The 11,414-nt window shown below is 46.7% G+C and overlaps 1 protein-coding gene across 1 annotated transcript; it reads right to left on the bottom strand.

Annotated features, from left to right (window-relative positions):
* Positions 1 to 280: 280 nt before the first annotated feature.
* Positions 281 to 4,795, bottom strand: LOC121171492 (antigen-presenting glycoprotein CD1d-like). The gene is made up of 6 exons (XM_041003199.1): positions 4,693 to 4,795; positions 3,698 to 3,964; positions 3,058 to 3,336; positions 2,327 to 2,602; positions 609 to 717; positions 281 to 507 (listed from the first exon to the last, which is right to left on the bottom strand). Exons 1-6 carry the CDS (start codon positions 4,751 to 4,753, stop codon positions 486 to 488), a joined length of 1,014 nt encoding a protein of 337 aa, XP_040859133.1. The 5' UTR covers positions 4,754 to 4,795; the 3' UTR covers positions 281 to 485.
* Positions 4,796 to 11,414: the final 6,619 nt, after the last annotated feature.

The following is an 11,414-nucleotide window of genomic DNA, read 5'->3' as shown; positions in this document are numbered from 1 at the left end:
ACACACACACATCCTAAGAAAGCAGAAGGTCATTCGGTTGCTTCACAAATGACCCTGCTTTATCAAGGGAAGCCAATAATGTCATTTGAGGGCAGTGTGGCACCAAAAACAGTGTGGACTCTCACAGGTTAATTCAGGTTTATACATTCAATCTCCACAACAGTTCTGAGGCATAGTCAATATAGACACACACACACACACACACACACACACACACACACACACACACACTGACACCCCAGTCCCTTTCTGCTATCCTGCAGCACATCAGAGTTTGCACTCTTCATCACAGAATCCAGTTGTAGTATAATGAACACTGAAGTTACTCTAGGCAACTCTTGAGAGGATGTGCCCACAGCTGCCTTGTGGTCTTCTCCTCTTTTTGAGGGACCTCTCTTCTCACTCTCAATTCCCAAACAGCTCAGGACTGATATCCTGGGAAGTTGAGGTCCTGAGTTCCAGAGAGGCAGGTGTGGCAAGCAGTGTCACGGGATGTCTTCATAGGAGCTGTTAGAGGACAGAGTCAGAGGGGTCATTAAAGACAAGGTGAGCAAACAATGAAGGGCACAGAGGCTAAGGCAAGGAGGAGATGGGAAAATGACACTTACCAGTGCCTCTTAAGCCACATCCATATGGGTCTCCTAAAACATGCTATTCCCACAATGAGCACACAGCCCAGTACCACCAGTGCCCAGATCCAGGATATGCGGCTTCCACCTGTGAGAGGAGGAAACAAGAGGCTCTGTGCACAGGTCCCTCCCTACAGCAACACCTCTGCTCTGAGCAACTCTCCAGATACTAGGTGCTTTCTATTTCTTCCACTGAAAGCTCCAACATCTAATCCTCATAACATTAGCTCCCCCAACTGTCCTCAGGGCATGGCCATCCCTAATTCAGTTCCCTTCACCAAAGGATGGTAATGGCTTAGAGGGGTTGAGCACCAGCTCTGCAGGTAGGCTCACCTCAGCCTAACTCTACTGCTCACTCTCTTTGTGACTCTGGACATTGACCCATCTGAACCTCAGTCTCTGCCTATATAAAATAAGATACACGATCTTCAATGGAGACCGATGATGACTAGAACGAATTTGGTGTGCAGGGCATTGACCATCACCCTGGAAACACTCAGCAAGGCTAAGTGTTAGTCAAGCTGCCTGTCAGAGTCCCTGGCCCCCTCTCAACTGAGGAATGAATCCTCTTCTTCAGTCTAACGCTTTCTCCACTGAGCTAGGCAGAGAACAACAAGGAAAGCTTAGAACTAGGCAGGATATGATCAGTAGTGACTCACACATACCTTACTAGGTAGGACACAAAAATAAAGTACTCCTAACTAGGGTATGGAGGATCTTTCTGCACAACCCTCCCAACAGTGTTCTATGCCTCAACGGGTGTCACATGCCTTGCTAAAGGTATAAGCCAGTTTAGACTATCCTAAAATCTGCCAAGTTCAGTAAAAATTATGCTTCAACACAACAAACTGCCAAATTCTAAAGTGAAAATAGACATGAGATAACTGAATGGTATCCTATAGCCAATTTAAGGTACATAGGACCCAGTAGTATACAAAATATAATTGAAACGTTAATGAAGTAGTCTCAGGATGTGGTTAAGGACTTGCATTCTCTAACATATCAGTCACTCAATACAATGTTAATTAACCCCATAATGTTGGAAACTGTTGTTGATATTATGTTATGGCATTTAATGGTTGGAATGATAATCTGCCAGCAATGTCTCCAGAACAGAGTTGTTCTCCAGAAGAAACTGTAGAATTCAGCTGGGCAATAACATACTGGGCTCTATGCATGGCACATGCTTGCATTGAAACAAACAAGACTAGATTTGAACTGTAATACTGCAATAAGGTGGAGCAATACACCATGGGGTGAGTGCACAGAGAAGAGATGGGGGAATATCAGAGCCTATGAAACGTTGTTATAAAATGGAATGCAATAAAAAATATACATAAATAAAAAAGATCTCATTGTTCAGAATATAAAAAAGTAATAAACCAGCAAAACTAAAAAAAAAAAAAACAAAGGAATCTTCTTGGGATTCTTCATCTGCCACCTACTTCAGGAACTCTCAGTTTGGGGCTTTGTTTCCTCTTGAATGTGCAACACTTATCTCATCACTTTCTGAATTCCAAGTCTTTATTTTTCTGTCTCTATCTGGAATGTCCTCCTCGCATCCCCGTCGTCCCACGTGCTCCTCTCTGAAACTCTTCAATCCCAGCAGTATCAAGCCCAGCCCTTCCCCACTGCCTCCCTCTATGCATGAGGACCTCCTCCTCCCATTTCCAGACAGAGCTCCAGGGCTTCCTCACCCCAGTACAGGATGATGTCCTGGCCTCCTAGACTGCTGTGCTTCACCCGACAAGACAGGCCGGCTGCCTCTCTGCTCTCCACATCCATGGTCACTCGGAGATGCCACGTCTCATCAGCATTGGGAAGGATGTCACCCTGCTGTGCAGGCTGCTCCTGCTCACCTCGCATCCACTTCACCCACACGGGCTTCGGGTAGAAGCCAGACACACGGCACACGAGCAGCAGACGGCTAGGCCCAGGGCTGGGGCCACTGGACAGCCAGGCCTCAGGCTTCACTGTATCCACAAAAAGAATAAGAGACAGGGTGTGTGACAATGAGGACTCTGCCTCTGAGACACCTGCTATCCCATTCTCGCTTTTGGATACAAGGCCTCTCAAACCTCCAACCCTTTATCACAGTTTTCATGACAACCCACCGGCGTATTCTACCCTGTTTCCCATGTCCGATAAATGCTCCCCCAAAAACCCTTCTTTGTTCATATGTCTTCTGCCCCTACAGCAGGGACACTGCCTGCCACATCCCAATTCTGACCCTCACTGTTAATTTAGTGCAATTGATGGCCTCCACGAGGCGTGCAGTTAGCATCTGTGGCATGAAGAAACACCCTCATGTTTTAACATGCCCGCATGGACCCTTCTCTGTCTCCATGCCCAAACAGAAGAGAAGTCCGGGAAGGAAAAGTCCTGAGGAAACTCCCAATGAATGTGAGGTTGAGGAAGACAGGCTGACCTTGCTTCTCCAGGTCTGATTTCCCTGCCTCAATAAGGCCACGGACAAGCTGGGGAAAGGTATAATTCATGAGCACTTGCATCACTGCGCTCGTGCCTGGGTCCTTGTTGAGCTCTTGGACAACCACATCTACCTTTGGAGAAACATCTGGAGCTGCCTTATAAGAACTTCCTTGGAAACTCAGGGTAAGTGATCCTTGAAAAGCCACGTGGAAGTAGCTTTCAGAGACATTGTCAGGATGCAACTCACAGCCAACAAACACCTGGATATCAATAGGGTCTGCAGAGAGAAAAGGTCACAGATCAAAGAAAGGTTTAAAAGACTGGAAAACTGCTTTTGAATGACTATATCATTGTAATAATTTGTGGGAAAGCAGTATGAGGGATTCCGGACCCTTGAAACTGATCATAAAATTTAAAAATTCATTAATTTTTTAAAATTAATTTTTAAATAAATCTCAAAGTGCTAAAGGAGAAGATATTTACTTGGATTTTTTATTACCTCTCAGAGTTCAAGGTAATGACAGTGTGGAGCAAGCAGGACCAAAAAGGACATCAGCTGGCAGAGCCAGTCTCTTTACTGGACTAACCCATCCACCCTTCCCCTTGGTGGATACCCAGAATCCCATGCCTCAACTCACAGGTTAACTTGAGCACTTTGGAAAATTTCTGGACATCATTGAAGACACTGAGTCGATAAAGCAAAAACTCCTGTTGCAGCTGCTTCACCTGCTGCTGGCTGAATCTGCCCGTTGACCAGGGCTTCAGGAACTGCACAGTGTCCGACTCATTCCTCCAACGGTGTGTCTCTAGCTCCCCCAGCCATGCCAAGAAGTCTGTGCGTGCATGGCTGCTGTTAGGGAAGGACGAGATCTGGAGTATGTGAAAGGGAAAAGCTCTTTGTAGCACTGCAAAGAAAAACACAAAACAAAACAGAAAACAAAAATGATTGGATAGTGCTGGTATTGTGGTGCAGGGGTGTGAGCCATGACCTGCTACCCAGGTTCCCCTATGAGTTCCAGTTGGAGTCCAGGCTGCTCTGCTCAGGATCCAGCTCCCTGATGTGCCTGGGAAAGGGACAGCATGGAGGTCGCCAGAGGAAAACAGGGACCGAGTTCTTGACTTCTGGTTTGGGCAAAGTCCAGACCTGGCCTTACCACAATTGGGTGTGTGCCTCACTTAAGGAACAATTCTCTCTCTCTCTTCCTCTCTTCGTCTGAATGTGTGAGAGAGAGAGACAGAGAATCAATGAGACAATGAAAAATAGACACACAGAGAAAAAGAGAAAGACAGAATAATTACATCTCTAATACGTTAAGTCTGGGAAAAAGAGGATAAGGGAAAAAGGACATTAGGGGAGCACGCCAAAAGCTGAGCACCTCCTGCAGTATAAGGAACAGAAAGCAAACATTGCAGAAGTTTGGGATGCAAGGTTAGGGTTCAGAAACTATAGGCAGCATGGAGCCTCACAACGAGCCAGGAGCTCTCTACCCTCACCACGCAATGCACTCCCCTATGGCACTCAGACTGTGAGTCCCTTTTGCCCCTTGGTCCCATCCTCACTCAAAACGTGCTCTGTTTCACCCTACTTCCTCCCATCTATCAGTGTGTACCCAAGTGCCCTCCTCTTACTTACCATCAGATCTTCCCCAAACCTTGTGCAGCCCCCAGAGCAGCAGGAACAGCAGGTGGCCCATGCTGCTGGGGAGCTCTGGGCTTGTAGTGGCCTCTGACTTTTATCTGCAAACCCCAAACCCACTAGTCCCCAAAGACCTGCCTGCAGGATTGCAATGCCTCCACCCACTTCCTCTGCCCTCCCCCAAAGTGTCTTCTGCTCTCAAGCTGACACAGTCAAACCACTCCCACTCTGGGTTTGTTGCTCTCATCTGGTCTACCTACCTCTAAGCCCTGATTCCAGCTAAGACAACCTGCTGCCAAGCTTCCTTCCTTGTCACAATCCACTAGTCTTCAACCTGCCTTGTCCCTGTAGAATTTGGGAGCTGCTATGGGGACATTCATAATTGTAGTTTCCCTTTGAAAGGAAGACAGGAAGCTGTACCCCTTTTCTGACTCCCATTGGCTTAAGAATGCAAAACATCCATGCAGAAGGAAAACTGCTTGCTTCATCCATGGCTGTCTGCAGATGAAAGACCTTGTTGCTTTCTATTTGCATTACACACTTAGGCTTTCCTGCATTACTTCAAGTGTGAGTATCACTGTTATGACACACCTGACACTTTAAAATGAATTGCTTCAGTCATGTGTTGAGAGGATTGCAACCCCTATAGCTGGGATTCCTCTCCATCAGTGTCCCCTACCTCGCTTTGCATCTCTCAGGGGCCTTTCTTGATGCTCCCTGTCCACTTTCTTCATTAACCCCCCCCCCCCGCCCCTTTCTCTTCTCACCCCTGCTGCCTGGTCTCCTTCCTACTTACTCACTTCCCAAATAGGAACCTGTGTGGTGAAGCATATGCCTGGAGAGCCAGCTCTTCCCTTCCCGTGCTGAAAATGAGAGTGCCAGAAAAGGGAAGGGAATCAGAATGTCGGATGTCATAAAGGTCTGTCCCCTGGCTCACTTTCCAAGTGCCTGAAACAGCTTATACTGGGTAGTATCAAAACAATCTAGTTTTCCAGTTTGGTGACAGGAACCCAATCACTGGAATCATCATCATTAAGGCTTCCTGAATTAGTAGGAAACTGGAGTCAGGAGGCAGAGCTGAGAAATGAACCCAGGACCTCCATGCCTGCTCTCAAACACATACTTCTAAATCATTTATGACAGAAGAGAGGAGAGGGAAGATTGGGAGGGAAGGGCAGAGTAGAGGAGAAAAGAGAAAGGAGAGAGAGAATGAAGGGGAGAGGGGAAGTGAAAAGAAGGGAGGAGAGGAAAAGAGAGAAGAGAGGATGAGAAGAAAGAAGGGAGCAGAAGGGAGAGGTTCAGAATAGAGGACAGGAGTTCAGAAGAGAAGAAAAAGGGAGGAAAGGCAGGGAGGAAAGGAAAGAGTGAGGAGTATAGAGGATAGAAGAGGTGAAGAGTGGAGAGGAGGGAATGGAGAGGGGAAAAAGAGAGGAAAAGAGAGGACAAAGAAGAAGAGAGAGGAGGGGGAGAAGAGAGGAGATGAGAAAAGGGAAAAGAGGGGAGAAGGGAACAGAGGAAGGGAAAAAATGAAGGAAGGAGGAGGAAGGAGATACAAGGAGGAAAGAGGAAGGAATTATTTTTTCTTCTTTGCTATTATTATTATTATCATTTAATAATGCATTTCCATAGCTCCTGGGATTTCCATTACACCTCCCCAATTCTCTCCACCCTCACTGAGTTCCCCTATGTCATTACTACAGTTAAGTGTCTCATAAACTATCTTTATGGACATTGACAATGCAGGGTCCCGCATCCTATGGTCAAGATATGCATATCAGTGTCATTTGGAGTTCATCCTTGATCTGGAAATAGAGATGCAGACTGCATTGTACCCTCACATCTCGATATGATAGACTCCATTATACAGTTACTATACATCCCCTTAAATGAAAAGCCGCAAAGCAAAATCATCAACAGGAGGAAAAGAAGAAATTAAAAATGCCATGAAGAGAGTCAAGTTGGAGGCAAAGGGTACAGACATGTTTGAGATTATGAAGAATTATTAAACAGGGTAAAGAACAGAGAGCAGATTACAGAAAAAGATAGGGGTCAGGTAGTCAACAGGGAAATACCTCAAGAACCCCCGGACACAGGGAAGAGGCAATGACTGTAGAGTTGTGTAACAGACAAGAGGAACCTTGCCAGCCAGCAGTGAGCTGGGATCCAGAATTCTGCAACAACCAGGGATCCAGTGACTGCCACAGAGCAGCTCTGGCAGCAGCCAGTGGGAGCTCCCAAGCATGGGGAGCTCAGGAGGTGAAGGCAGGCTGGGATTGGCCAATTCTGCTGAATACTTTGGTGCAGCAATGAACGGAAAGGAAGCTGTGGACTCCATAGCTCAGATTGGCAGAGGTTCAGAGCTAACAGCACAGGGATAAAAAGTCAGAGTGAGTACATTTCCACCTAGTCACACCAGACTGATCCCAGGGAGAGACAGCACCAGTTTCAGGTCCTGCAGCATCTTTGTGGCCCACAGATAGGAATGCCAACAGACCAGCTCTCTGGCAGTGCCCTGCAGGATGCCATTTTTCATGTGTGTTTGGACACAATCAGCTTTACCAATAAACCAGCTCTCTGGGATAGTTGGCATCTTCCTAACTCAGGACACTGATTGAACATAAAAATTGACTTGTAGACCTGCAGGTAATACAGCTTAGATATCTGCACTAAGGAGAAAAACCCACCAAATATGATTGCAATGTCAAAACTTAAAAGACAGAGGCACAATGAATGTTACTGGAGACACACCAGGAAAGGAACAAAAGCCCCTACCACCCACACAGTTAAATGATAAAGACACTGAAAAATAGGGGAAAAAAAATTCAGAAACATATTATAAACAATGAAAACCACATAATACTGGAGTTCAAACAATTTAAAGAATTTGTCACACAGGAAAAGAATCAAATGAAAGCTGACATTTTAGAAGTTAAGAATACAGTGGATCGGGTTGAGCCAAGAAGGCCGACATAGGAGGAAGGCTGTGAGGTTAGCGCAGTGAGAGAAGGATAAAACGGTGCAGAAGCAGCAAAGAGGAATAGCAAAGAGCCGAAGGGAGTAATGCGTGAAGTTCCCTGGGCAGTGTGGAGCCAAAAAGATCCACACAACTCGGAAGAACAACGAGAACAAACAAAACAAAAGGCAGAGAAGACGGTCTCCTGCTCCAGACCTGCTGAGTCAGCTTTAAGGGCAGCTGACAGAAGACGCAGCCGACCAAGAGACAAGGAAACCTGGAGGGATCATCACTGGCAAAGTTCTTCAACAGCAGCAGAGGCAGACTGCAAGAGCCTGAGGTTTGGGTGAGCTGGGGAGGGACAGCAGTGGGTCAGCAGCTCCTGGAGCTTGCCCTCCAGGGACAAACACAAAGCCCGAGCCTCTTTGGTGCTCCTCTCCCCACCCCTTCCCACGGAGTTTCCAGCTTCTGAGGACACAGGGCAAGTGCCTTGAAACTGCCAAATCTGTGTCTTGGAGGTGGCGCACAGAGGTCCTGTGTGCTGAGGAGGCACAAAGAAAGTGCCCCGAATTCTCCCGCGCTGTGTGGACCCATGCATCTTAGTGCGCAGAAGCTCACAGAGAGTGTCTGAAACACCCCACACACACCCTGCTATCCTGTGGGTGAGAGACACACCAGGTGGGCTTTGAACACCTGAACACCAGGCTGTGTAGACCCGCCACGCAGGAGCCGCTTCCACAGGGTTCCTGGTTCACTCCTTGCCACACAGTCCTGTGCGTGGGCGGGGGGAACTCACCAGGAGGGCTCTGAACACCCCTGCACCATGCTGTGTGGAGCCGCCACACAGGAGTTGCCCACACAGGGTGCAAGTTTCACTCTTTGCCCCCCACCCCACAGTTCTGTGTGTGGGTGACACACCAGGAGGGTTCTGAAAACTCCTGAGCTGTGCTGTGCAGACCTGCCGGGCAGGAGTCACTCTCACAGGGTGCCTGAATGGTTCACTCCTTGCCCCGCAGTCCACTGCGAGGGGGTCACACCAGGCGGGCTCTGAACACCCCCACACCATGCTGTGTGGACCTACACTGCATGAGCCACTCCAAGAAAGTGCCTGGGTCACCCCTCACACACAATCCCATGCCTGGGCGACACACCAGGTAGGCTCTGAAAAATCAGGCGCCACGTGCTGCTGTGCAGACCTATGCAGGAGAAGTTCCCAGAGAGCAAGAACCCTCCAGGCCCTGCAGTCCCCGGCACTGAGGATGCACCAAAAAAGCACCTAGAATCTTCCACGTCCTGTGGACCCCCACGCAGGGTATGCACTTAGAGAGTGCCTTCATCATCCCACACTCTAGGGCTGTGTAGCTGTAGAGGAGGCGCCGAGAGTGTGCCTGGAATCCACGGGGCCTCAGAGGTGGTGCCCTGCAGTCCTGTGCACTGAGGAAACACCAAAAGTGCTTTGAATAGTCCCACGCCCTGCTACTCTACACCTGCAGGCTCTGATCTCTGCAGGATAGCGCTTGGAAACCATTCAGCACATGGGTGCCTTGGCCTCTCCAAAAGATACATCAGCACAATGGGAAGAAATATCAGAAAAAGTAATGATCCAGATGAAAGGGCCAGCACCCCAGCAAAAAAGGGCCAAAAGCCAATATCTATTTTGGAGATGTGAGATGAAGACATGGAAGCTTTACCAGACAAGGAATTAAAAAAAATTAATGATAAAATTAGTCAGAGACAATGAGAAGAAGTGGGAAGACTTCCAGAACCACATAGTCACAGAAATACAACAAGTCAAAAACAAAATTGTTGACCTGGAATTCAAGGTTGAAAGTATGACCATCAGGGCCCGGAACGGTGGTGCAGTGGTGCAGTGGTTAAAGTCCTCGCCTTGCACACCCAGGATCCCATATGGGCACCGGTTCTAATCCCGGCATCCCCGCTTCCCATCCAGCTCCCTGCCTGTGGCCCGGGAAAGCAGTCGAGGACAGCCGAAAACTTTGGGATCCTGCACCAATGTGGGAGACCCGGAAGAGGCTCCTTGCTTCAGATCGGCATCGCATCGGCCGTCGTGCTCACTTGGGGAGTGAATCATTGGACGGAAGTTCTTCCTCTCTGTCTCTCCTCTCTGTATATCTGCCTTTCCAATGAAAATAAAATAAATCTTAAAAAAAAGAAAGTATGACCAACAGATAAATACAGCAGAGGAAATGATGTCTGAAACAGAAGACACACAAAATGAAGATACCAAGCTCATTAAACAGCTGGAGACAAGCCTCAGCAAAGCTAATAAAATGATACAAGAAATGAAAGACCACCTCAGAAAATTGGATATTCGGATCATTGGCCTTCCCGAAGGAGTGGAAAGAGAGTCAGGAATGCAAATGGTGCTGGATGAAATTATACAGGAAAACTTCCAAAACACTTGGAACATGAATCCAACCCACATACAGGACGGACAGAGAACTCCCAACAGACATGATCCAGAGAGATCTTCACCCAGACACATGGTGCTCAAGTTCTACTCCAACGAAGACAAAGAAAGAATCCTGAGACAAGTACAAAGCAAAGATCACATATAGGGAAAACCAATCACAATCACTGCTGACTTCTCCGCAGAGACCCTACAAGCAAGGAGAAAATGGACAAAGATCTTCCAAATCCTGAATCAGAACAACTGTCAGCCAAGAATAACGTACCCAGCAAAGATCTCATTTGTATTTGAACACAAAATCAGATACTTCCATAGCAAAGAAAAACTAGAATATGCCAACACAAAACCAGCTTTGCAAAATCTCTTTAGAAATGTGCTAAATCCAGAAAAAAGGAGGCATACCATAAGCAAAGATGGCAAACAGGAAGGTCTCCAAACTAAAGCCCACACAAAAAGGGGCAATTACACAGATGCCAATACCCACAAAAGCACACTCACATGGCAGGGCAAAATCACAACCTGTCAATATTAACTCTTAACACAAATGGTTTAAACTCACCAATCAAAAGGCATAGATTAACGGAATGGATCATCAAATAAGACCCAATTATCTGTTGCCTACAAGAGACACATCTAACCAGAAAAAACTTTAAGAAGCTGAAAGTGAAGAGATGGAATAAGATATTCCATGCCAGTCGGTGAGAAGAAAAGGCAGGGGTAGCTATCCTAATTTCAGATGATATAGACTTCGATGTAACTACCATCAAAAGGGACAGGGAAGGCCATTTTATATTGGTGAAAGGAATGATCCATCAAGAAGCAATCACCATCGTTAATGTTTATGCACCAAATTCCAACGCGCCTAGCTACGTGAAGCAATTACTTACAGACTTAAGGGGAGACATAGATATGCACACAATAATTGTGGGTGATCTCAACACCCCATTAACACTAATAGGTCAACGAAACAAAAACTCAACAAAGAAACAACAGAGCTCACATGAACAACAGAAAACTGGACTTGGTAGACATCTATAGAACTTTTTATCCTAAGGCCACAGACTATACATTTTTCTCAATGGTGCACGGTACCTTCTCCAGGATCGACCATATGGCAGGACACAAAGCAAATCTAAATAACTTCAAAAAGATTAGAATCATACCATGTACCCTCTCAGACCACCATGGAATGAAACTGGAAATCAACAACTCAAAACACCCCAGGAAATATAGACATTCTTGGAAGTTGAACAATATGCTATTAAACGAACAATGGGGCAGAAAATAAATTAAAGATGAGATAAAAAAAATTTATGGAAACCAATGAAAACTCTG

This window comes from Ochotona curzoniae, unplaced genomic scaffold (genome assembly GCF_017591425.1).
Source record: "Ochotona curzoniae isolate NIBS_2020 unplaced genomic scaffold, NIBS_Ocur_1.0 scaffold_2683, whole genome shotgun sequence".
Classification (NCBI taxonomy): domain Eukaryota; kingdom Metazoa; phylum Chordata; class Mammalia; order Lagomorpha; family Ochotonidae; genus Ochotona; species Ochotona curzoniae.
Note: the sequence above shows the minus strand (reverse complement) of the source record. Positions and strands in the feature narration are given on the sequence as shown.